The 27,453-nt window shown below is 41.3% G+C and overlaps 1 protein-coding gene across 2 annotated transcripts in view; it reads left to right on the forward strand.

The window, feature by feature from the left end:
- The window catches only part of CAPN1 (calpain 1), a 47,492-nt gene that overhangs the window by 17,813 nt on the left and 2,226 nt on the right, over positions 1 to 27,453 (forward strand). For both annotated transcript variants that reach the window (XM_067543978.1, XM_067543977.1), the window contains exons 4-20: positions 3,226 to 3,344; positions 9,387 to 9,520; positions 9,675 to 9,843; positions 13,243 to 13,326; positions 15,095 to 15,180; positions 16,261 to 16,335; positions 17,475 to 17,635; positions 18,306 to 18,484; positions 18,997 to 19,008; positions 20,093 to 20,304; positions 21,029 to 21,068; positions 22,128 to 22,193; positions 24,491 to 24,548; positions 25,026 to 25,090; positions 25,376 to 25,444; positions 25,707 to 25,785; positions 26,608 to 26,724. In XM_067543978.1, the coding sequence (XP_067400079.1) occupies positions 3,226 to 3,344; positions 9,387 to 9,520; positions 9,675 to 9,843; positions 13,243 to 13,326; positions 15,095 to 15,180; positions 16,261 to 16,335; positions 17,475 to 17,635; positions 18,306 to 18,484; positions 18,997 to 19,008; positions 20,093 to 20,304; positions 21,029 to 21,068; positions 22,128 to 22,193; positions 24,491 to 24,548; positions 25,026 to 25,090; positions 25,376 to 25,444; positions 25,707 to 25,785; positions 26,608 to 26,724 (1,725 nt within the window). The remainder of the gene's footprint in view (positions 1 to 3,225; positions 3,345 to 9,386; positions 9,521 to 9,674; positions 9,844 to 13,242; positions 13,327 to 15,094; positions 15,181 to 16,260; positions 16,336 to 17,474; positions 17,636 to 18,305; positions 18,485 to 18,996; positions 19,009 to 20,092; positions 20,305 to 21,028; positions 21,069 to 22,127; positions 22,194 to 24,490; positions 24,549 to 25,025; positions 25,091 to 25,375; positions 25,445 to 25,706; positions 25,786 to 26,607; positions 26,725 to 27,453) is intronic.

Raw genomic sequence — 27,453 nt, forward strand, 5'->3', positions numbered from 1 at the left:
ACTTCACTCGCAGCGTCCCCTAATCTGTTTTGCCCACCTCCTCCCAAACCAATCCTTGGGATGTTACAGGGGAGCCCAGTGATCCCTCTCCTTGCTCAAATGCGGATTGTGGATTTTAGTGCTAATTAAACCCCTCCATAATGGATGCAAGGGCCCCTTGCTTACCATGTCTGGAACGCCACTCCGACCCGTCCTCTACTTACAGATTGGAATGCGGGTCTGGCTTAGCCTTGTGAACGTGAAGGGGAGTTCTTTTTACATTGTAACATTTCTTTTACTACTTTGGGTCAGCTAACAATGGCAATTCTGTTTTCTTACAGTCGACACTTCGGCCTTCAGCCCACTGTGCAGAACTCCAGAACTTGCAGATTAGGAAGCGGGGGAAAAAAAAAAAAAGCGGGATGACAGGTTTCGCAAACTAATGAACGCCTCTGCGGCTGCTGACATAGAGCTCAGAGCCTGGAGGATGTCCTTGTCTGAAAAACTAGACATGGACATGGAACACAGAAGATCAGCGCAGGAGCGTGATACGCAACAGGAGATGTTGCGCATTATGAGGGATCAGTCCGACATGCTGAGGTGTCTGGTGGAGCTCCAGGAAGAGCAGCGGCAGGACAGACTCCCTCTGCAGCCCCTCCAAAGTGCTCCGCCGCCTACCACTTTATTATCGGCCCCCACCCCCAAGCGGTCTAGGAGGAGGCTGAGCAGGGTGCAGTATGTTCTGCACTTCACACCGGTGGAGGCAAGCAGAAAGACGCGATGGCCCCTTTAAGAACTGCACGCAACCACAGTTGCTTGCACAGTGACACTTTACAATGTTAACTTATCCTCTTTTCCCCCCATTGAAATGGGTCACAAATAAAACTTTGCAGCTTTAAAAAATATCTGTCTTTATTCATTCTTAGCCTGGGCGGGGAAAGAAGGGGAGAGGGCTGCTGATGTGAGGATGGGAGATGGGAAAGAGAAAGGCACAGCAGAGACATACATTACTGCAGTTCATTGCAAAATCGATTTTTCAATGCTTCCCGTGCGCAAAGCACTCCGCAGTTGGCTCTGAGCGTAGTGCTGGAATCTGGCTGCTCAAAATTTGCAGGCAGCCTATTCGCCTCCATGGCCCAACCCTGGGGAAATTTTTCACCCTTTGTTTCACACAAATTATGGAGCACACAGCATGCAGATATAATTGATAGTATGTTCTTTTTACTGATGTCAAGCTTAGTGAGTAGACATCTCCATCTGGCCTTTAAATGCCCAAATGCACATTCCACCACCATTCTGCACTTGCTGAGCCTCTTATTGAAACGCTCCTTCTCACTGTCCGAGTGCCCAGTGTAGGGCTTCATTAGCCAAGGGAGCAAGGGGTGGGCTGGATCCCCCAGAATCACTATTGGCATTTCAACATCACCAATATTTATTTTTCGGTCAGGGAAGAAAGTGCCCACCTGCATCTCACTGAACAGATCTGAGTTCCTAAAGATGCACGTGTCATGCACCTTTCCTAATCACCCCACACTGGTGTTGGTGAAACGTCCCTTGTGATCCACAAGGGCCTACAACACCATTGAGAAATATTCCTTCCAGTTTATGTACTCTGTGGCAAGGTGGTCAGGTACTAGGATAGGGATATGCATGCCATCTATTGCCCCCTTTCTCTCCCCCCCTTCCCCCCCCGTTTGGGAACCCCATTGCGGCAAACCTGTCCACTATGTCCCGCATGTTTCCCAAAGTCACTACCCTTCGTAACAGAAGTTTATTAATGGCCCTGCATACACTTGCATCACAGCAGCTCCAACAGTGGATTTACCAACTCTGAACTGAGTCCCAACTGACCGGTAGCAGTCTGGTTGCCAGCTCGCTTCTCCAGTGTCAGAGCTGGTCTCAAGTGAGTATTCATGCGCTACAGGGCTGGGGACAGCTCTACGCAAAGTTCAAAGAAAGTGGCCTTCGCATATGAAAGTTCTGCAGCCACTTCTCATCATCCCACACCTTCATAACGATGCGATCCCACCAGTCTGTGCTTGTTTCCCGGGACCAGAACCGGTGCTCCACGGACTGAAGATGATGTGTGACAGCCTGCAGCAAATGGAAATTATTTCGCCCTATGGCTTGTAGCAGGGCGGCCTCCGTAACATCGCTATTTTCCATGCTGTGGCTCCTGTCTCGCCTTTGAAAATACTGCAGGATAAGTCGTGAGGTATTTGTGATGCTCACAGTAATAGTGCAGAGCTGAGCGGGTTCCATGCCTCTCTGGCAACGGCGTGTACGTGGCATAGAAAAACAGTGCGAAAAAGCGTTTGCAGTTTGTTTGGGATAAGAAGGGAGGGGGAGGAAACACATTGCATCATGGGAGGACGACAAGCTTACTAAAAGCCTCTGCAGCTAGTTGCACTGTGGGATAGCTACCCACGATGCACTGCTTTGAACGCTCCACGCTCCTGCAACTTCTACAATTTGGTGGGTGAAAGTCGATTTAAAGTAAATCAACTTCACTCTGCAGTGTAGATATACCCTCTGCTGAGTAACAGTCACTGCAAAAATCAAGGGCTCTGCCATCACTTTGGGTTTAAACCAAATGACTAGCAAACTTTTGCAGAATCAGACTAAAGCCCAGAATATCCCATTCCTCATCAGCATCACCGTATTTTTGGTGCCACATAAGTGAGAAGTTCCAGAGGGGTAGCCGTGTTAGTCTGTATACAGCAAAAACAACGAGAGTCCTGTAGCACTTTAAAGACTAACAAATAGTCTTTAAAGTGCTACAGGACTCTCGTTATAAGTGAGAAGGGAAGAGCAAAATACAGTAGCAAAACTTAGAATGATTAGCCTTGGTAAACAATGCTGAGGATGTGTGAGAACTTGCAGGACACTTAGAAGAATGTCTGCGAGGTAGCCCCAGGTTGCTTTGACTCATATGTGAAATTGTATAGTTAGTTTTGGTTAGCTGCAAGAATTGATGTGTGGTTTATGCAAATGTTTTTCTCCCCAGTGGGTGCCAGAGTTGCCAAATGGATCCTGTAACATACAAGCCTAAAATCTTGCACTCCATTATGTTTGCTGCTTGGCACCGTCTTATTTTTGTCTTGAAAATCAAGTGCAACTGCAGCATACCATGCAGTCATTTTGATCCAGTGCAGCTGGATTCTGCTGAAGAAATGGTAGTGTTATTTCCTATCTTTGGTGCAAATTGAACTTGCTTGACTAACTTTTCCTTCTGCCTTTGTTCAGGTGACTGCTGGCTCCTAGCTGCTATAGCTTCTCTCACCTTGAACGATACCATCCTCCATCGAGTGGTCCCTCATGGACAGAGCTTCCAGAATGGATATGCTGGCATCTTCCACTTCCAGGTGAGATGCTGGGATGTAAGAAAGTCTCATCTTATCTGGTGTTGGACCCTTCTGCTCCCTCAGTTTACCTGCTTCCCCACTAAAACCACCACAGCAGGTGCTTTTGAATTACTCTCCCCTTCTGGTTTATTTAATATAAAATAACTGTTTAACTCAAATCTAGAATTTCTCAGCCTTCTTCTCCAGACTCAGCAGTTAAGTTCACCATTCCTGAGCTTCCAGCTTTAGTCCTATCCCTGGATATAGGTAGCTCCAGCCAGGCTTTTCCCTCTGGCTGATACGGAGAGTTTCTTCCTAGTTCTGCTCTGACCCTATATCCTCTGCAGGTTTTGCATCAGGGCCCAGATCTCCCTCCAGGCTTACTCTGGGCTTTTCCAGAGGTCTCCCTGTCTATGATGAAGCAGGAATCCTCTTATAGGAAGCTCTAACCCCCAGCCTTCCATCATATGATGCCTTGTCACCTGACCCAACCACTGGCCCACACTCATCACCTATGAGGCAGATAACTAGGTGCAGATGGGGCTGAGGCCTACTTGCCTTACTGGGTCAGCAGGCCCTGTAACGCTTGACTATTAGTATCTTTCCCAAAGATGCCCAAGTGAAAAGTGTGTATGCATGAAAATAATTTATAGACCAAAAAAGGTTCCTACCAGACTGTATGATACCCATTTTGTATCATGTTCATTTGGCACCTTTTAACAGTTGTAACGTTGAAAACCGTTGGATCAGATATAGGACCAGCTTCCCCCAGGGTTTTGCAGGCAGGGGTGGAACATTAAGTCTTGGTGGAAAGGTGAGAAAGGTGTTGGTCTTATTTTGTTAAGAAGGCTTGAAGAGAGTAAACTCAGTAGCAACTTGTTACCTGCTAGAAATGGGGAGGTCACTGACAGCCTGAAAAGCTGAGTTACTGATGAGAAATGCATGTCTTGAAGCTGATAGGAAGCAAGAAAGCATGTCACTGTCATTATGAAAAGACTTATAATAACTTGTATAGGGCACACTTTATTAGGACTTTGTCTACACAGTTTTTGTACCACCTTTTCTGTATTAGTCTTAAAGTGATATAGCTAAAGCATACAACCCCTGGTGTGGACGTGGTTATACAAGTATAATTATTCTCTCTTTCTCACTGGTTAGATTGTTGGCTCTTTAAGAAGAGACTGTGGTTTGCCTTTGTTCAGTACTGAGCACATTTTCAGTGCTAAACAAATAACAATACCCATAGTTGTTCCTTGTTGCTGCAATGCCAGTGGCTGTTGTGATAATGATCTTAGCAGTTACCTTTGTGCTGCAGGCCTGGATCTCCACCATCAGCAGGAATTCAATGTTAACACTGTTGTTATTTATTTATTTTTGCTTTGCCTGCACTGTTTATTTAGGGTGTGGTGTGTATGTGTATATTTAGCAGGAAGAAAATGGCACTGAATGTCTATCTAAAGCAAGAAATATTTGTTTGGCTAATAAACCCATAGGTTTAATCACCACTGATCTACGCCCATGGGATAAAACCCAAGGCCTAGAGAATTTCACTGCAGTAGCAGAGCTGATTCATTATTCAGCACTGTTATTCCCATCTTATGCTGGGCGTGTCAAGATGGGAAGGGAGGGAAAATGACATGGAGTTGGAGGAAAGCCTGACACTAGGGGCAAGAGGGACCAAATAAAAAGAAACTATAGTACAAACATTAGCTGCATTTAGGTTTGGCCCATGTAGGCAGAAGCACAGTCTGAACACAGGAACACAAGTGGCAGTGGGAACCACTGGATAGGGCACTGGACTGGAGCTTTGTGAGACTTGGATTATGTAATTAATGATGTAAAGCACTTTGCAGATATAAAATGCTGTATATGTTGCTCTGATTCTTTACCAGACCATTTAACCAGGATACTTGATGAAAAAAAAATCCTATATTTAATTTAGGTAGAAATTTGGCATGACAATTCTGTGTTGTTACCTTGGCAATCTGCATCCTGACATGACAGTTATCTACTTTGTGGCATTTCCACTTAGAAAATGGGAATTTAAAACTTTTTATAAGCTATTTCAATATCAATTTTACACAATTGTTAACCTTTAATTGGAGGGTTAGCACTTTTCTGCATGTTCATGTTACCTGAGTGTTGAAGGCTTGGAGGCTGGAATTTAAGATACCATGTGTTAGGCACTTTAGAAATCCCTAAAATTGACTGACTGTCAGGATCATGATATTTCTGGGGCACTTGCATAATATAAAAAACATGGGATCTTGATCTGTTGTGTTACTGCATGTCAGAGGAACTGCAAATGCACTGATGCCTTTCTAGGTACCTCCTTCTCTCTGATGTTCTTACCAATGGGGAATTAAACCAGGCCCATTATAAAGATCTTATGCTTGCTTTCTGGGCAGCCTTGAACTGAACTATCATTTTTTGTGCTGACTGCTAAATGGATCTGGACAGAGGCCAGTTCCTGTGGGCTGAGTTGCTGCGATGACTAAGCAGTGCAGAAATCCTGAAGAGTGAACTAATTTTTTTAATTCTCATTAAAACAAATAAGTTGAAAACTCAGGTTTTGACAATTGAAACATGTAAGGGGAATAGGTGCTTCCCAAAGAGAGAGACCAATAGTTCTAGTGAGAGCAATGTTTACTTGTGTCATGTATATTCTCCCCTCCCCAGCTCTGCCAATGCACCTCAATCCTGATCTGCACCAGTCTGTTCTATCCCAGACAGCAAGCAGCTCTGCCAACATCCCCGTATTATGAAATGTAGCTATCTACCCCTGCAATTCCATTTCTGGCCCTTTTCTGAGCACAGAGTAGTGTGCATGTTCTCATCTGGACAATATGTCTACTAGGAGCTAAGTTAAAACCACCAAACTCATTTAAACTTCCCCAATCTCCACTGGTGAAAGACCAGAGCATTAACACATAGGGTCATCCATTCCCTTCCCCAACCCCAAGCTTGTTCTATATTAGCCCACAGCTACAGAACCTGGCTTTTTAGCACAAACTCTAGACTCATGCTTTTAGCTGTGGTGATCCCCAGTTCAATCACCAGTTGTTGTCCAAGATGAGGTCTTCACGACAGGACTGTGAGAGGAAGGATGGTTGGGTAGTTAGGGCATTAACACAGGATCTGGGAGACCTGGGTTCAGGACAGTGTTCTGCCATAGATTTTGTGTGACCTTGGGCAAGTCACTTAGATTCTCTGTGCCTCAGTTCTCCCTCTATAAAATGAGGATAATAGTTCTTATCTACCTCACGGGATGAGGATAAATATGTTAAGACTGTGATGTGCTCAGATACTATCGCAGTGGGTGCCATCTAACCATCAAAGAAACATGGGCCTGACTCTCCATCTAGTTCCTTTCGCTGGTGCAGAATGTTACGAAATAAGCTGTAAAATGCTGCTAAATAGGAGTAGGCGTATTTGGCACAAGTGTTAATGACTGAACAATGTGCAAGGCGTGTGGGTCTGATTCTCCACTGCTTTTAAAATTGTACTTTCCTTGTGCACTGTGACTGAACCACACCCTGCTCGGTTACTAATCACGTGTCCAAACTATAGCTGGCTATCTACGGAGTTGTATTTCCCGTCCCACGAGTTGTGCATTTAAAACTTCATAGAGAGGATGACAATGCAGTGTTTTGTTTCAGCCAGTACCCGGTGGTTGTGAGCAGATGTCACACGCCATCAAAGCAGATAATGAAAGATCTTGTTATCCCAGCAGGCTCCATTCAAAATTTGCTACAGTTCTAGCAGCAGAAACAATCAGGAGATTTTTTTTTTTTGGAAGCATGTATAACAAATATTGTTAAATCCTCCTACTCAATTAAGGAGCTGCATCCCCATTGACTTTCAGGGGGACTTAGACTAAGTCACTTAAAATAGTGACTCTGAAAAGGAGTTAGGGGTCACAGGACAACATGAGCTCCCAGTGTGATGTTGTAGCTAAAAAGATGATGACAATCCTTGGATGATAAGTGGAATACTAAGTGGGAGTAGGGGGATGGCATTGTCACAATTCAGGGCAACTGCACCTGTATTTCCCCTGTGATCCAGCAAGGGCACCCATTCTAGGCTTCTGGCTCCCTAGCTCTGTTGGATAGAGATATGTGTGTCTCTCCTTTCTGACCTGATATTTCCACACTGCACAGTCCCCTGACCATCTTGTGATATCCCCAGCAAAAGAACAGGCTACTTAGGTAGGCTTCTTTTGCCTTCTCTTCAGAGATGGTTAATAGGATAGCTACTACAGTTAAGCTGCCACACAGCTTTTCCTAAGCAAGCACATTCTATTATTAAGGTAAAAGTAATACAGAGAAAATATATTAAAAACAATAAAAGAACCAATATGCATGCTAATAAGCTTACCAGAGATGAACCCAACTGCAACATTGACTCTGGCAGGACTAGTTCTTCAGCCCCCACCCAGGTGTTTTCCTGTGATTTAAGTTCATCACACCCTTTGCTCTGAACAAGAACTCCCATGTGTCAGAGAGTTACTCATTTATTCACTTTGGCTCTTTGACGAGACTAGTCGGTAATCAGCCAAACAATGAGTCTCTGCTCAAAATGCAGTTTAAAAAAATCAGATTAGAGGTGGGTCATTTGCATTCCCTTCACCCCCAAGTGTTTCCTAGGAAATCCACTGCACACTCATTGTCCCCAAAAGTCCTTTGAAGTTCCTAATATCTCCCAGAAATTGCATTAATCCTGCCTTCCTCCTAAAAAAACTTCTAGGCAATTCCACCATAGTACAGAAACACTTGCATTTTCAGTACAGTGGACCCCAAAGGTATTAAAACTTAATTCCCTAAGGTTTAAATGAGTTCAGTGAAATTTAATTTAATTCCATAAGGTTTGTCCAGGTTACTACAGTACATTGTCATATCTGTCACGGGTATTACTTCTGGATATTGTATTATTGAGACCATTACTGGATACTGTGTCTGGTTCTTGTATCCATACTTTAAAAAGGATATGGAAAAATTTGGAAAGGGTTCAGAAAAAAGCTACAAGAATGATTCAAAGTCTGGAAAACATGCCCTATACTAAGAGACTAAAGAAGCTAAATATATTCAGTTTATCCAACAGAAGGTTAAGAGGTGACTATACTAAGGTCTACATAAAAGTAGCTACAGGGAAGCGATTTCTAATAGTAGACAGTTCTTTAATCTATCAGAAAAAAGGCTAATGAGATCCAGTGTTCCGAAGCTGATTTTACATCCAAACAGAGAAATGCCGTCCAGTTGAGTGTAATGTCCCACAAGCTCAGCCAATTAATGAAAATTTCATTTCTAGTTCATATTCACAGGGTATTTGGGCAATAATTAATCAAGATACTTAAGAACATGGCTAACTTTAAGCATGTGAGTAGTCCTGCTGAAGTCAGTTAAATCGGGCCCATGCTTAAAGTTAGGCACTTGTTAAAGGCACTTTGCTGAACTGAGGCTTCAGACAACTATATGACCTTTTTGCCCATTAACTGTATGGACTGAATGGAATCTTAGTGCCCCATCACTTACATATTGGCTTGCAAAGTTTTGAGGGTTTAATTACTACACAGTTGTTTGGGCGTCAGCAGTAACAAATAGACTGGGCACTTTGCCAGACCTCTGCAAAGAACATGACCTTCTCATTTTCATAGCCTTTGCATCCTGCAGCTCCAGTGCGAGTAGCACGAGGGACAGCAAAACTGGCAATGCAGACATTTTCATCAGCTGATTAGTGTCCATGCTTATACAGTGGTATTATAAAAATTAATTCTCCTTTCAAAATGGGTTTGTCTACACTAGAGTTGAAAAAGTGTTTTACAAGAACTGCTAAACACACACTAAACAAACTAGCTCACCAGACACTGCCCACACAATTCTTTCCCTGGGGGAAGCTGAGATAGAGAATGAACTACATGTGCCAGATATTAATTATGTTGCTTAATGCATTTCTGGAAGGCATTCGGATACTATGGTGATGAGGGTGATCTAAGAACCTATATAGAATAGAACCTTTAGCTATTTTCACCACCAGTTTGCATACATCCATCTCTCCTCTATGCAGATCTGGCAGTTTGGGGAGTGGGTGGATGTTGTAGTGGACGATCTTCTCCCGACGAAGGATGGCAAGCTGGCTTTTGTACACTCAGCGGAAGGCAATGAGTTCTGGAGTGCTCTACTCGAGAAAGCTTATGCCAAGTAAGTGCCCGTGTCTGGGCTTGCCCAGCTCTGCTTTGGAAAAGGCCATGATGTACTGAGCACTTGACTGGTGGATGTCTCCTTACTAATGTGGCCCAGAGTGTGTTTTAGCAGTGGGAAAATTCTAACTATCTTCCTTCTTCCTTTCACTCAGGGTGAATGGCTGCTATGAAGCTCTGTCTGGAGGAAGTACTTCTGAGGGCTTTGAAGACTTCACTGGAGGGGTCACCGAATGGTACGAGCTTCGGAAACCCCCCAGTGACCTTTACCAAATTATTTTGAAGGCCCTGGAGAAGGGATCTCTGCTTGGCTGCTCCATTGATGTGAGTTATTGTTGTGTAGGGTATCATGCACCTTTTTCTTCTTGGTGGTGGTGATGGGTGAGTGAATCATGGAGCATTTTATAGGCTGGGGATTTGGGGCTGCTCCTTCTCGAACAAGGCAGCGGTTCAAGGATCCCTTGGCTGCTGGGCATCTAGCCAGGCATGTTGGGTTCCTCTGGCAAACAGGCAGTGCATCCAAATAAAAGCAAATTCATCTTAGTATCTGCTGGCCTCTGCAACTCTCTGCTTAGCTACGCTACCCACATCACTTCTATGGGCTTTTCTTCACTGCAGTGTTAGCTTGAGGTATAACTCAATTTTTGACCCAACCTAGTTCCCATCCACACATGTCATTACCTCAAGCTATAAGTGGTGCTTTAAGCTGCAGCTAGTTTGCTTGTCAGGGTGTACAGGCTGAAGCTGGAGTGTGGCTGACTCTCAAGCTAGCAATGCAGTAAGGATGCAGCAGCTTGAGTTACAATGTATCAGATGCCAATCCAACCTCACTCTGCTAATCCAATCACTTCTTGTAGCTCAAGTGTTGTTCTGCAGTGTGGCTGCTCTCACTCGAGCTAGGTTAGCTTGATTTGAGTTTACTAAACCAAGCTAACTGTTGTAGTGAAAACACACCCTCAGGCTCACATTGTGGCCCCCTCTTCAGGCAGGCTCTCCAGCCCAAATTTGATAACAAAAACAGAACTTTGTTCCAAAATGGCTGTTAAGATTTGGAAACAAATGGAGCACTCATCTTGGCTGCTAAATTATGTGCATCTCCTATCAACATTTACAGCAAATCCCCAAGTCTCAGGTTAGAAGAAATGTTTTATAATAGCAACAAAGTCTGCCAGTGCTAATGAGTCACTGATCATCAGGAGGTTAAAATAATTTAACCTTTGGCTTCATGTACTGCCTGCAGTGTACACATATAGGCACTGTCATATACCACAAAGCCCATCTTTTCTCAAGTCTGAGATTTATGCATTGAGGATTGGCACCATGGCTCCTCCCATCTCCATCTTGATTTTTGAAAATTGTTGTTTGCAGTTTTGTTTGTTGTTTAGCTTGTATGGCAAAGGCACCTAGAGCTCTGGCTAGGCATGTTTTTACATTTGCACCAATCCAAATAAATGTGTGGTGTTGATGGTTGCATATATACAGTAGGAAACTGCATTTAATTTAGATGTGCTTCCGAAAGTAACTCCGCTGGAATTCCCCCAGGTCAATGGTTCTCATCCAGGGGTACACAGAGGTCTTCCGGGGGTACATCAACTCATCTAGATAGTTGTCCAGTTTTACAACAGGCTACATAAAAAGCACTAGCAAAGTCAGTACAAACTAAAATTTCATACAGATAATTACTTGTTTATACTGCTCTGTATACTATACACTGAAATGTAAGTACAATATTTATATTCCAATTGCTTTATTTTATAATTATATGGTAAAAATGAGAAAGTAAGCAATTTTTCAGTAATAGTGTGCTGTGACACTTTTGTATTTTTATGTCTGATTTTGTAGGCAAGTAGTTTTTAAATTAGGTGAAATTTGGGGCATGCAAGACAAATCAAACTCCTGAGAGGGGTACAGTAGTCTGAAAAGGTTGAGAGCCACTGTCTCAAATGACTTGCTGGAGCTCATGAATGTGTGTGCCAGTCTCATGTTAACCTGTCCACCAGCTCTTCCGACAACAAGGTTCACTTCTTCCTTAGCTCAGATACACATACAAAGTGTACAGAATTCTTAACCACAGGCTGTTAGTTCGCTGTTTCCATACCAATTGTACATGGTGGCCATCCAGTGGTTTCCCCTTCTCACTGGGCAGCCAGAGGTCCTTTTTCTAGTGCAGTTATTGCCTGTATACTGTGGGCCTGTTCAATAACATGGTGGTCTCTGCTATTTGTGATAACATGATGACAATGGGTTCTACATATCTGATGACAACATGATGGGCTCCAGCACTATTGTTGAAATAACCTCATTTGTTAATCTAGAATTCTCAATTCAGACAAAAGGCTGAGATGAAGCTGTATTTTCTTGACCTGAGCTGTGTATGGGAGACTTTAATGCTAGAACTCTTAAAAAAAAATCTGTGTTCTGAGGACTAGGTTCTGTGTAAGCCATATTAATTTCAGTGAGTATATTGTTGCCCCTTTTTGACCTGAGCAGCTAATCAAAGTTTAGGGCCCTGTGGGTGTTCCACTTGGGAGTAAATTGATGGTAGGTCAGGTATTTTGTTGATGAAGATTTTGATTATCTGCAAAGAAGTCACGAAGTCCTGTGTCTCTGAACGCAGACGGAATCAAATAGCAGGAAACAGCTTTTTTTGCTCACAGCACCAAGAACACTCATTAGGCTGCATGTCCTCACTAGGAGTGCTTGAACCAATTTTCTTGTCAATGTGGGGCATTGTGGGACAGCTTCTGAAAAGCAGCAACAGTCGATGTAGCAGTGCAGTGTCTACACTGACACTGTATCAGCCTAACTACAATGACTGAAATGCTACGCCTCTCAAGAGAAGTGGAGTTATTAAGTCGGTGCAATGGGTGAGTTACATCAGTGGGAGATGCATTTTAGTGTAGACACTTACAGAATTAGGTCAATGTAAGTTGCCTTACATCAACCTAACTCTGTAGTGTAGATCAGAGCTAAAATAGGGCTTATGTTTACAGTTATTAATTTAAGGCTGAGTTCACACCTATCAGTTTCAATCCCATAACAACGCTTTACCTAGCTCATAACATTGTAAACTGCTTGTGGCTTTAGGATTCTACAAGATCCTAAAGTTTTGAGGCTATCTGCATTCATTTTTTAAAAGATTTTTATAAATGACTTAAAAAACACTAGAGGAATGTTTCTCAATCAGTGGGTTGCAACCCCCAAGGGTGTCACGAAAGGCAATCAAGGGAGATTGTGCAGCGTTGAACATTTTATTACAATTTGAAGCAAAGAAAATCTTGCTCCCTCACTCCCTGCACACACTTATCCTTCAAGGTCAATTCTGTCAACCTCTGAAAACACACCCACGCCTACTACACAGACTTATAATTGATACACTTTAAAAAACATTTTTATAATAAATATGGTGGGTTGCAACATTTTTAGACTTTGAATAAGGAGTCGCCAACCTAAAAAAAAGCTGAGAAACATTGCACTAGAGCAAAAGGGAGAGAGTAAGGCTGCACAACCATGCTATTGCTTAGTCACCACAGTGAAAACCTGAACAAAATAAAACAGTGACATGCTGGCTCATTCGTTTGTGTTTGCCTGTGGTTCTCACATGAACTAGGTTTTATTCTGTGTGTATAGGCTAAGTTTGGGTTAATATGTCTTTTCTTTTAGGGACAGAGATGAAGCAAATATCAACCTTAACATGTATTCTTGTGTGCTTTTTAAATGTAGATTACCAGTGCTTTTGACATGGAGGCTGTAACATTTAAAAAGTTGGTGAAGGGTCATGCCTATTCGGTCACAGGAGCCAAACAGGTACAATCTTCAACCCATTAACGAGTTTGAAGCGAGGCAGTGTTGTGTAGTAGTTAGAAAACAGAATCAGGTCTCCTGGGTTCTATTCCCAACTCTGTCGCTGTGTGACCTTGCACGAGTCACTTCACCTGAGCCTGCCCATCTTTATATTAGGAATAACCAATATCATGGGATTTAAATAATTAATGTGTGAAAGTCTCAGATATAAAGGAGTCTAAAAAGACAAAATATTTTATGTGTTGACTGGGGGGATTTGCAAGACCTTAGGAAAGAATCATAACTACAGTGTTTTCCATGGGGTTACAAGGCTAGGATTAATAAAAAAAGTCAAACTGAAGAGGGGTGGGTGCAGTTCTCTGGCAGATCCCTATTTCATTGTCCACCCCATCCCAACTGGGTCTGCTGTAGCAGATCTTTGTGGCATAACCACCAAGCATGTATCTTGTTGCGAATTTGTGACTTTGCAGGAAGTAAGTGGAGAAGTTCACTTTTTTCTGTCTGATGTAATAGGGTGACCATCAACTATTGCTTAACTCCCATTAGTCATGGCAGGATAGGTATGTTAGCACACTTTCTCCAGCTTTGTTTTACCCACCCATGCCCTCTGCAGCAAGTAGATGTCCTGGTAGTTGTAAGAGGATGTGTCAGGTTACAAATCATAAATCTGCAATAAGAACCTTTTACCTTTGAACAAGCAACTAACTTTTTTTAAGATACCACTTTAAAGACTCTGCGTGATTTAGTACTTTGTATTTGAGCCTTAAAGATAAGGCAATCATTTTGTTTGTTTGTTTGTTTGTAATCTTGGGTTGTCACTTAAGACAGATTTCACTGTATAATGTACAAAACACCTTCTCTGAATTACCTAATAATGCTTTTGAATTATTAAAGTTGAAAGAATTTTAAAATCCTATATATTTCTTGAGTTCCAGAGGGGTAGCCGTGTTAGTCTGTTTTTAGCAAAACAGCGAGAGTCCTGTGGCACCTTAAAGACTAACAAATTTATTTGGGTATAAGCTTTTGTGGGCTTTCCATGGGTTTCTGCCCACAAAAGCTTATGCCCAAATAAATTTGTTAGTCTTTAAGGTGCCACAGGACTCTTGCCGTTATATACTTCTTGAGGCCTATATGCATTTCACTAAGACACTGCAACTAGATTCATCTGTTTTAAAGCACAATTCTGCCTACTATGTCTGGCTTCTAAACATCTGCAGAGAAATCAATCTATCTAATTTATCCATCCATCCATCTATAGATGTATTTATTTATTTAATATTCAGTTTTATAAACTTTATAAAACTTCTTCAAAATAAAACCTACATTTTAGTCTGAGCATCCCTGAAAATGCCTCTTTAAAATATTGTCTGCAATAGAATCAGAACCTTACTAGCTAGAACTGTGTTTAAATATGACTGTAGCCAGGAAGGTCCTGATACTGTTGTGGCTAGGGCCTTAGATAATGGAGCACAGTGATGTGTATGCACACAGATCTTAGTGAGAAAATTATTTCTTATTACCATCTGGTCTATTTTAGCTATTTTTCCCTATAACGTTCATCTCAATAGTACCCAAATTCTACACAACAGAATGAAAACATTGGTTTCATTTTTCTTCCTCATAGCACTCTCGCATTTAACGCTAGTTATGTTTCCCCCTCTCCATCGTAGTCTTTTGCATGACTGTTCTCTATGCTCCTGGCTATGAGGCATAAATATTACAGAAAACAAGTATCGTGGTATCTCTAACTGGATATCTGTGGTGATTACAGGTTAACTACCGAGGACAGACTGTTAATCTAATTCGAATGCGAAACCCATGGGGAGAGGTGGAGTGGACTGGCGCCTGGAGTGATAAGTAAGGATCAGTGCCTTTTTACGCAGATTCTGAAGGTTGGAGGGGAGGGGAAAAATAATAAATAAAATTTACTCTTGGTGGAAGGTGTCATCTTGACAGGTCTAGACACTGAACTTCCACAGCATAGTTCAGTATCAATCAAGTTTCCCACATGCCACTCTTGCTAGCATGTCTCCACTCTGACTTAAAAGGAAGATCTGAAGTTGAGGGTAGTTCAGTCCTTGTATGTGACTGCAACTGGCAAAGAGGAGACCAAATAGTGCCAACTAGGATGATGATTAATAAGATGTTGATATCTATCACTAGTAATTGGACTTGAGATGTAGCAATTAATTTCATATAGGCTCTCCCTGCTTAGATATCAAGGTGGTAGGGACCTTGGATAAATATCAAGTAACGGTCAGAAGCGAATGGCTTCTAGTCCTTACCAATCTGTATCACAACTAGTGGCCTAGATGTGAAAGGCTCAATATATTGCAATGTTCAGTCGCCAGCATGAGAATTTAACAAATAAATAAAAATTCCAAGACAAGCCATTCCACTGAACACACAATTCTCCCCCTATGGAGAGAATGAGAGACAGAATGAGCCATGTGTGACAGATATTAGTCACATTACTTAATGCACGGCTCTCAGACACACCAGACAATACTATTAATGATTGGTGAGTTATGAGTTTTCCAGTGATATATGATATGCCACCCTTTGGGTAAACATCACAACAACAATGTGCCAACTGGCATTGGGGTGCTCGTAGGGTCACCTCTGTATAGAAAATAATTATTTTGGTTGGATCCTACACGCAAGAAATGTGTAGAATTAGAAATAACCTGCTGAGCAATAGCACAGGAACTGCTTGGAATATAGACCACGTGTCTACAGCCAGCAATGATAATTTTCTTACTAATGAGCAGTGTGGGATGATAACGTTGCTCATAGTGGGCCAAATTCAGCCCTGTTGTAATGGGCATAGCTCCACTAGAACAATGGAGTTGCACTTTCTTACTCCAGAATTTAGTTTACTATGAGTTGTTGAAGCTTTTGGACTCACTGCATGTTTGAACTGCTTCACCCCTGCAGTTCTTCTGAGTGGAATGCGTTGGAGGCATCTGTGGGACAGCAGCTAAGGATTAAAATGGAAGATGGGGAATTCTGGTAAGTGGAAAGTGCAGTTTGCAGTAAACCTCATTTTACATTTGTGTGATCAAATTTAAAAGGGGTTAAATTAAGCTGAGATTCAGGGTTTTTAAAATTTGTCTTAAGGGTGTTTTTACCAGTGAAAACCCATGCTAGAGGAAGCAAATGTTTGACAATATTTTTCCTGTAAATGGATCTCAGTGCTGCCTAGCATCAGTTTTGTGCTTTTTGGGCGTGGCACACAGCTGACCATGAAGTCAGTGACCTGGGAAAAACACCAAAACAAATTGGTCTTTGCAGCTGAAAATAATATTCCCACCCCTCTGCTCCCCTACAAAAACAACCCTGAACTCAAGGGTGCTGATCTTCAGCTGGCATAAATCAGGGTAATTCAGCTGAAGATAATGAAGTTAGGCTGATTTATACCAGTGAAGATCTGGCCCTCTAAATTTATTTTATAAATTGTTTAGATGTTACAGTGTATTATTTATTACTTGTATTCCCATAAAACCTAGGAGCCCTACTCCTGGACCAGGACTCCATTGTGCTAGGCACTGTACAAACAGAACAAAAAGATCTCTCTTCTTTGTGAGGCTGTGGAAGGCTTTGATATCTGCATACAGCATGATCATCAAATGCATCATGGATCTCAAGACCAGAGCTGATAAGGAATTTTTCAGTGAAACAATTGTTCACTGAAAAATGCAGATTCATTGAAACCAAAGCTGTTTGTAAAACAGGGTAATTTTGACAAATTTCCTGACTCAAAAAATGTTGAGGGAAGAAGTTTTGAAATTATGAAAATGAAACATTTCAGTGTTTTCACAATGAAAATCTGGTTTTTTGGTCTGAAATGACTGTTTAGAAATTTAAATTAGTTAGGAATACAGAAAATTAAAAAAAAATGTTTTGGAATTATCAAAATGAAAATGAAACATTTTGATTGACCTGAGCTGATTTTTTTTTTTTTTTTCTGATTTTTCAGTTTGTGAAAATATGATTGACTTTTTATCTCAACTTAGTATGGAAAACATTTTGTGCACTCAAAAATTTACACGGGATAGGAAAACTGCTTCACACCAAGCTTGACTTGAGAGGGACTTTTTTGGTAGTTTCTCTGACAACTGTGTGAACTCACTGGATTTCTTTCTTCTCAGGATGTCCTTCCAAGATTTTCTGAGAGAGTTCACACGGCTGGAGATCTGTAACCTTACTCCAGATGCACTGAAATCGCGCAAGTTCCGCAAGTGGAACACAACACTTTACGATGGCACCTGGAGACGGGGGAGCACAGCTGGAGGCTGTAGGAATTTTCCAGGTAAGGTATACAGTCCAGTGTGCTACTCTTAGTGCTAACCAACCCAGAATACCTGATTTTATCAAACTAGCCTGATGCTGGCTATTAAAGCAGTTTTACACTGAGATGTAGCAATGTCACTGCTCCCTAAGGAAATGTTCTTAGTTTACTGGGAATACCCTCTGCAGAGACCCATGTTATTGAGGAAAGCTCATTTTTAGATGTATGTTTGCTGTGTTACCTTTAAACTATAAAGTAGGGAAAACTTTTATAACTATGAATACTGATCTATCCATTTCCAGCGATGGTTTTGTACTGGGTTGTCAGGTTTTCATGGCATTCAGGGACTAACAGATTCCTGGCTCAAAGGGTAAGTCTATGCTGCAATAACTGTGTGATTGCAGATTGTGTAGATATACCCAATCTAGCTTGGGAACCCACCGCATTGAAGGCTTCAGCATGGGCTGTACAAGATCATCCAGAACCCTGGGTTATTGCTTGGGCAGCTAGCCTGTGGTTTACTGCTACCACTGCCCAAGATAGCTATATTAAAATTATCTTGGCTGTGTCTACATGATACTCAGTCACACCCCATGACTGCAGTGTAGACCTACTCTACATCTTAAAACAACCAGGACTATGTAAGAATAGTGTATTGTTTGGTTTATTCCTGTCTCTTCCTGCCCTTCAGCTACATTCTGGATAAACCCACAGTTTAAAATCCAACTGGATGAGGTGGATGACGACGACGATGATGACTACTCAAGAGAATCGGGCTGCAGCTTCCTTTTGGCACTCATGCAGAAGCACCGTCGCAGGGAAAGGAAATATGGGAAGGACATGGAGACCATTGGCTTTGCTGTCTATGAGGTAACCATGAGGGCTCTGTAACAATCCGTGCTCTTAAAGATCCCTAGCTTCTGGTCAGCACAGGCTCCTTGTCTGCCTGCCCTCTGAGAATAACACTTCTTTATAAGATATTGAGCCTAAATAGACTCAGTTGCATATAATTAGCCTTCAAATGGTAACTCCTGGTTGAGCGGCCTCTGTACCTTGGATGAATTAACCTAAGTCACCCCAGCTTGTTGGGGCAGCAGGGCTTCCTTATAGGAACAGCAATGGGTGGAGGGGGCGAGCTAGGACTTCAAGGAGGAGTGCCCCAGAACAACATACCTCATTGCAACGACACAAGAAAAGTAAGAGATGTGAGGGAAAACCACTGCTTAAGCTCTGATCCAAGCATAAATACCTGAAATGGTAATTATAGGAATGCAAATGATGACTGGCCAAGTAAATAACATATAGATGTTATCTTTTTCCTGTTGGCTAACAGAACATTAGTTTCATTGTAACTCACAGACTTCTAATTTTTGTCTCCACAGGTTCCTCGCGAGGTATGTATGCAAATTCTTTCATCAGACACCCACCGTAGGTAATTCGTACTTGAATCAACCCTTTTGGTAGGGATAACATTGCATGATGATTCATTTTGTGGCTTCACTTTGGATCCAGATACTTCTTTATTTAGAAATAATCAAGGTGGCTCCAAGGCTTTCGTTTTATTTTATATCCATCCCAGACAATTTGAGTTCTTTGATATTCATCCATATCATGGCCTTAACAGCATGTCTTTCTTTTATGGAAATTTTCATTCTTTTATTAGCACACCATTAACAGGAACAGACGTACTGTAATGACATTTTGTGAAGTGTGTGTCAGTTTTCTGGGGTCCTATTTTTATTCTAAATATCTTTCTGAGGTACTTATGTGGCCTCTTGCACTGTAATACCTGAGCACCTCATAATCTTTAATCATAATACCCCGGCGAGGTAGGGAGGTATCCCCATTTTACAAATGGAGAGCTATGGCCACAGAGAGTCTAAGTGATTTGCCCAAAGTCACACAGGAAGTCTGGCAGAGCAGGGACTTGAACCCAGGTCTCCCAGATCCTTTGCCATTACCCTGACCACTGGAGTATCCTTTCTGTTTAATTTCCCTCTTTAATGTCATTCTTTCTGCTTCTCTGGGTTGGGCCATCCTCTACTTGTTTTAAGAGGAATGGGCCCTGTTCCCTTCAGAGCCCATTATCGCTGCTCTTGAGTTAGCCAAAGGAACGACTTGATAGCGATGCGGTTTTCAGACCCTGCAGCTGGGAATACGGGAATCTGAGGAACCTGAATATGGGAACCTGAGGCTTGGTTCAATGTGTGACAGCCATTGAAGTTATTTTCACTTGTTAATTTGGTCAAAAAAATCAATGTGGCTCGGAGGAAAAATGCCAACGCCTTAACCAGAGTGCTTCCAGAGGACCCTCTGCTCTTTTTCAAGGCTCTTCCTTTTTATCTTTTACTTTTGCACTGTTTAAACATCATGGTTGGCTAGACCTTTGTAGTAGGCCTTTAGCAGCCAGTGTGGAGCAGGACATTTTTCAGCTCATGGGGGTGACTATATGTCTCTCTCTCTCTCTCTCTCTGGCAGTTTGTGGGCCAGTCTGCAATTCACCTGAAACGAGATTTCTTTCTGGCGAATGCCTCACGAGCCCGCTCGGAGCAGTTCATAAACCTTCGTGAAGTCAGCACACGCTTCAAGTTGCCTCCAGGGGAGTATATTGTTGTGCCTTCCACCTTCGAACCTAACAAGGAAGGAGATTTTGTCCTCAGGGTCTTCTCAGAGAAAAAAGCTGGAACTGAGTAAGTCTCACGGTTCATCTTTGATGATGGCAGGTGTTTTGTGTGAACTAATAGCTGTTTTCCAGGAATTGGGTCCCAGAAGGGTGAGGGATGAATCATATCAAACACCACCACCCCCGCTGGCACCTGTATACTTGCTTTTTCTAACTGATGGTAGCCTATCAGGACTTCCCAATCAAGGGCCAAACAGGGAGACCTTTAATAATATCAAGGCCCTTTCGCAGGGCTGCAGTTAGTATATGAGTTTGGGATTTTATTCATGTATCTCTATTATCAGATTTTTGCAATCTTTGGGCATCCTTGTTCCCAAATGTCATATTTTTCTCTCTCTGGTTGACTGTGAAGAAGGAATGTGACACAAACTTATCTATTCTAGATCAGCCAAGGCTTTAGTCAGTGTGGCTGTGGAAACCAATGTAGGAGGTGTGATGGTTGGAAAAAGAGAGGGCTGATACAATGCATAGTATTATGCCCTGCTATGCCAGAGATCCTGGGTTAGATCCTTTGATCTATCTCCCTGGGCCCATAAGGGTTCAGGACTGCCATAACATTTCTGAAGCAGAGGTACCAGCCTCTCTTGCACCCAGAAACTTGTCCCCTTGAGAACCAATGTACAGCATTTATACATACTCATAAAATATTGTGACCACACAGTACTTCCTCTCTTGTCACATTGGTTTTACTATTTTGATTCCTTCATGGACATTTGTCTGTCTTTCTGCAGGGAGATGGATGATCCGATCCAGGCTAATCTTCCAGATGAGGTAAGAACCCCTTGTCCACTACCCTCTGCAAGAGCAGAGACTAAGGATTCCTTTTTGAGGTTTAAGACCACTCAGAGTTCTAGCACAGTCACTTGGTTTCAGTTCACAGCCTGTGGTTTGTGTTCTGAGGGCCCTGTTTATGTAGTTATCATAAAAGGCTCCTCCCCTTTCCATACATTATTCTGATAACTTTTTAATTATTTTACCTTTCCATGCTAAAATCTGCATGCCAATGCTTGGCCTCTCTAGTAGAATAGGCAGCTGGAACTTGGCAGTTACTAAGTGCTTTTTTGCATAAGAAGCCAGAGATCCATTTCTGTGCCATATCCCTAACTAGCTACTATATGGCTCTATCCATGTAGTACAACAGGGGTAGTCAATAGGCAGACTGCGGGCGAAATCTAGACCGCCAGATGCTTTGGAACGGACCCTGAAATCTTTTTATTTACTTATGTTGTTATCATTATTGTTATTTTTTATTATTTTCTCTGGAGTCTGGACCTTGACTATATCTGACCAAGATATTTGGATCTTGACAAAAAATAATTGACTAACCCTGTAGTACAGCTTCTGAGGCTGAGTCAACCTAGTTGTGTCATGTAACGAGAAGCCTGAATAGCAGAAAATCTGGGTTGCACATAGATTTTTACCTTCTATAGTTCCCCATCCCTATGCAATGTCTCTGATCTCTAGGGAAACTGGACTTGCATAAGAGTTCTGATTTAATGGTGCTAAGGTTTTGCTAGAGTGACCTAAACTTAACTCCCTCAGGAGCTAATGCATTATTTTCACTGAATAGCCACACCCCACTGGGTTTAAAGAGTGAGAGGCTGAATGTGAGATTCAAATATGAATCTACTGCTTGGCTATTTCTAGTTCTTGCCATGAAATCTTTACTACTTCTGTATTCTCCTGTCCAGCCATGGGCTAACAGATTTCCTAGGATACTTATTTCCTTGCTCTATATCTTTCATGGACTATGTATCTTACTCTTCTGAGAAGTAGTCAATCAAAAGTCCAGTGCTGGCTTCTCCAACTCTATTTTTTCTCTTTCCTCAGAAAGTGCTTTCTGAAAGTGAGATTGATGAAAGTTTCAAGCATCTTTTCAAGCAGCTCGCTGGAGCGGTAAGCATGCTTTTCTTACTGAGCTAAGGTAAATGGGCAAGTATGTGTCCAACTTGCTAACTTTGGAGCAGGTGGGGCTGCAACTCTTATTTCTTTGGTAATGGGTGGAAAAGCAACGTGTATAAAGAAAAATCTATGCACTGTATATAATGGTCCCATTGTGGAGTCCCTATCTATTACGGTATCATTTTGTGAGCAACTGGAGCAAGTGTAACCTTGATTTATGTGTTCCCAAATAAGAGTTTAAAGGTAAGAAATAGAACCAGACTGAACTCTTTAAGGCTTGAGCCTCCAGGGCAGTTACAGATAATTTAATTTATTGGAGGACTGTGAGTGAAGAATTAAAAACTTTATTTAAAACAAAATAATTAGTTGAAGCGAACAAGCATTGCAGTATAACCATACATTGCCTTTATGTTCACATTCCAAGATGAAATGGTGAAGATGAGGCATATAATCCTCTCTCTAATGGTATCTTGATGGTGAATGAATGCACTAATCTAAAATTAGCATACTACTATATTTATAATAAATTATAACAACACTTCTTCATTAATTAAGACTACCTTTAACCATATCTATATTTCCGCTACTAAATTTAATCTTCTGCACCCCAAAACCCAGATGTCTTCTTCTTCATTGGCTATTAATATCAAACATCATTCTAATGATCATTTTCATCAAAGCAATTTCTGCAGTGAACAATATTTTAAACCATCCCAAAATTTCCCTGTAACACCTGCTAAAATAATTTAAAACAAAAACATATTTATTATTTGACCTGGGGTTACGCCCTAACTTATCTCTAACTTGCCTCTGAATTGTCTCACTTTACTTCACTTACATTTTACTAGGCCATATTATTATCAAGGCCAAATTTGGGCCCAAAAACCAGTTCTCTACATACATTTCAGCACATTTCTATGTAATATACAAGCATCATCTCTATAGGTTACACAAAATAAAATGCTTTCCAGTTATTCAGCAAAATGAGCTGGCTGTATTGTTTGTCCTCTTTCAGGTTTAGGACACTTGAGGTCTGAATCGTCTAATTCTAATTATTTTCTCCCCATACCATACTTTAGTTCAGTCGCTAGACTAATATTTTGCTTCACATGATGTCATCAGATAAGTATGACTAGGCCTCAGTAGCTGAATGGATGACCTCCAAAGAAAAATGAGGTTCTACGTGAAATGATGTTGGCTATTTTGTTAGTTGATCTTTTTCCTACTGCCTCATTACTGCATTAATGCCTTCATGTGGTAGCAGGAGCAAACACTGATGCTGGAGGTCTGATCTGGACAGTTTTTGGTAATTAAAGTTGAACATGAGCTCCCTGTGCGATGCTGTAGCTAAGAGGGCACAAACAGTCCTTGGAAGTATAAGAAGGGTAATATAAAGTAGGAGAAAGGAGTGGTATTGCCTCTGTATATGGCATTAATGAGACCATTACTGCAATACTGTGTCCAATTCTGGTGTTCACATTTCAAAAAGGATGTTGAACAATTGAAAAAAAGGTACAGAAAAGAGCTACAAGCATGATTCAAGATCTGGGAAACGTACCATAGTGTCAGAGACTTAAGCTCTGTCTATGTAGTTTACTCAAGAGAAGAATAAGAAGTGACTTTATCAGGTTCCACAAGTAAATACATGGGGAAAGGATTTCTGAAAGTAGACAGCTCTTTAATTTTGCAGAAAAGACACAATGAGATCCAGTGTTTGGAAGCTGAAGGTAGACAAATTCAGATAAGAAATAAGGGGGACATTTTTAACAGTGAGGTTAATTAATCACTAGAACAATTTAGCTAGGGATGTGGTGGATTCTTCATCACCTGAAGTCTTTAAATCAAGACTGGATACCTTTCTTATAGATTTGCTACAGCTGAAGTAGAAGTTATGGGTGTGATGCAGAAATTATTGGGTGGGATTCTCCACCTTGTGCTATGCAGGTCAGACTAGGTCTCTCCTGGCCTTTAAATCTATTAATCTAAGATCTCAAGACACCGACTTCTCACAGAAACATAGAGGGTTTGGCCCAAGTCATTCTAGCCAAATTGCAATTTGAGTAATTACCTTCTGCCTCTAAAATTCCTCCTGAAGTTTCAGTTGGATAGCAAATTCTTCATTTCCCATCCTAAACTAATATGTGGTATTGCTGTGCACTGTTAATTACTGCCACAGTTCATTTAATAAATGTGGCTGCATCTTAGCAGTGGGTGGTTCTGTATATAATTTGTACATCAGTATAAGCACTTTGGGGTGAGACACTACAGAAATGCAATATTATTTCTTCCAGGATATGGAAGTCAGCGTCTCAGAATTGCAGACAATCCTCAACAAAATCATAAGTAAACGTAAGTAATGAAAAAACCAGCATCAGATAACTCAGATAACCTATTAGTGTCATAGTCCAAATCTAGGTATTTTTAGCCAATCTGTGTAATCTAGTGCATCATGTGTTTCTGTGCTTTGTTGAAGCAGTACCAGCAATCTGATGCACCCAGACTGGTGGCTGTAGCTTGGGAACTGAGAATCTTTTTTGAGTATCAGTGTTGTACCAATATATGGGACAGGATCATATATTTCTCTCTTCCACCTGTTTAAAGCAATCTCATTAACTGGTAGCAGAGGATAGAAATGAAAATAATTATTTGCTTCACTCCTGCGTTAAGGTTCCACTCTTACAAGAAATCTTAAACAAACCAACCTGGTATAGTTGAAATTTTATAGTGTCAAGTGTTTGTAATGAGGGTGCTTGCTTTTCATACAGTGCATTATAAACAACCCTGCTGTGTGCCTCACCCTTGCCCCCTCTTTGCTTTAAACTTCAGATAAAGACCTCCGGACTAAAGGGTTCAGTATCGAGTCATGCCGAAGCATGGTGAACCTCATGGATGTATCCTCCTTCTGCATCTTTGTTACATGCAACTGACTTCCAGGCACTTTGGGTTCAAGATGTCTATGATCTCAGGGTGAGAGTGTCTCATGCTTGTAAGATGTAGAGCAGTAATAAAGGGATTTTCTTTAATTGAGTAAAAATAACATATTATAGCTACCAGCGTGTTAGTGTTTTGTGGAGACTTTGGTTGGTCTATTCACAGGGTGTGATGGGAGAAGAAGATCCTCTTTAGAAAGTACAATCCCTTGCAAACATTTCTCCTTAATCAATTTTCCTGAACAGAGAGATGGAAATGGGAAATTAGGATTGGTGGAATTCAACATCCTCTGGAACAAAATTAGGAGTTACCTGGTAGGTGAAGTTGCTATTGATCCTCTGCCTTTGCTTCCTTTAGCTTATCCATATCGATGACAGAGAGTTTCTGGTGTCACCTATCACTGACTATTTGGTGTTTTCTTTATTTGGTCTTTGTTGTTCCTCTACACAGCAATGTGGTATCTTTGCACATTTTCAGTGGGCTGTGTTACTCTCTTTATTACAGTTCATGAGATTGCTGACCCTGCTTCAGGAGTGTCCAGTATCCTCATGTGTACTTTTTTGTTTTTTTGTTAAGGGTGTCTTTAGAAAGTTTGATTTAGACAAGTCTGGAAGCATGAGTGCCTATGAAATGCGAATGGCGTTGGAGTCGGCAGGTGATGTATCACCTTCTATGATGGAGTTAACTTACTGCCTTCCATTTAATTCATTTGTCAGTTGTTATTCGTAATCTTTTCCATCTGAAACCAAACAAATATCACTTGCACCCTTTATTCCAACCACGATGAACCAAGGTTTTGATAGGTTTGTCCAGATAATTCATGTAGCTAGCCTCTGTAGAAAAATGACCAAATTGTTGTATGATAGGTTAAAATTCTGAGCAAGGGTAAAGAAGAGAGCTACAGTAAAATCTGAGACAGTTAAATTGTTTTAGATGTAGCTAACCTAAGTGCTACTCTGCAAGAAATGATGCGCCTCCTTGTGGTTGCACATAAAACCTGAGTACCTGCTTGTTACAACCCAAAATGAAAAGATTTGATTGGTAGTAGCAACACAGGAATAGTCATACTGGATCGGCCCAGTGGTCCATCTAACAGTCTATCCTGTTCTCATCAATGCCCATAGAAGCTGCCTCAGAAACCCTGTAGTTATAGAATAACCTGCCCACAGAGAGAGTTTTTCCTAACCCCATTGGTTTATATCCTAAAACATAAATGTTTATATCCCTTCCAAAACTCTTGGGATTTTTAATTCTTACTGTAACCCAGGATATTCTGGTTATCTATATAAATGGTCAATCCTTTTTTGAATCCTGTTAAGTTCTTAGCCTCAATGATGAATAAACAGATCTCTCTATACATACAGGACTTTCCAAGACTGTTCTGTCTACTCCACTTAGTATTTATGTGCCTGAAATCAAGTGGTGTAATGCTGTTTTAACTTGCTTGACTTTTTAAAATAGTAATTTGTCTTGACAGGCTTTAAACTGAACAAGAAACTGTACGAATTGATCATCACCCGTTATTCTGAGCCTGACTTAGCTATTGACTTCGATAACTTTGTGTGCTGTTTAGTGCGACTTGAAACCATGTTCCGTGAGTACAAATTTCTGAGGGTATTTTTATGTTTCTAATTTCTTGTTTCCAACCCTGTGGGTAAGAATTGCATATTGTGGCGCTATACAGACTTCTATGTGCGCAATCCAGCTGGAAATCAGATTTAATGTATTCAACCTTAAAAATATTCTCTTGAACTGTGGCAACTCAGGAAGTTTGGGTACTAATGCCCATGGTACCAAGTAACCCATTTGGTGCTGACAGTGTTTTTCCGACAGCAAGCATTTTGCATTGCCACTATTCAATCTCTTGACCGTAAGCCATTGGTTGATGGTGCTACTGGCAGAATATTCAATAACTGTTGTAAAGCTATTTATTAGGATTAGCAGACCATCAAGGTTAATTCTAGGAGACATTCAAGGATGGTAGATGGCAGGGATTATATGCAGAACATAGATTTCTTCAATGAAGATTGTTAGTCAAAGCATCTGTTAATAACTTTATTGCAAATTTCAGCATCACAATTTATTCCCTCCCTCCAGTCTTTATTTAGATTTGAAAGGACTAAGTCCTACCTTTATTTGTTCTGTTGGTAACAAGAATTGTACATGTGTTTCGTTCAATGGATTCGGATGCAATGTTGGATTAAAAAGCAGTAAAGGGGAGGTAAATATTTTCCAGTAGGTCTTCTTGATGAAGTGGTGCTATTCCATTTGGAGAAAATTCAGAGATATACTACTTTCTAGAGGAGTTCTGAGAATTACTCAG

This window comes from Emydura macquarii, unplaced genomic scaffold (genome assembly GCF_026122565.2).
Source record: "Emydura macquarii macquarii isolate MOO-44397 ecotype Brisbane River unplaced genomic scaffold, CSIRO-AGI_Emac_v2 contig_968, whole genome shotgun sequence".
NCBI classification, from domain to species: domain Eukaryota; kingdom Metazoa; phylum Chordata; order Testudines; family Chelidae; genus Emydura; species Emydura macquarii.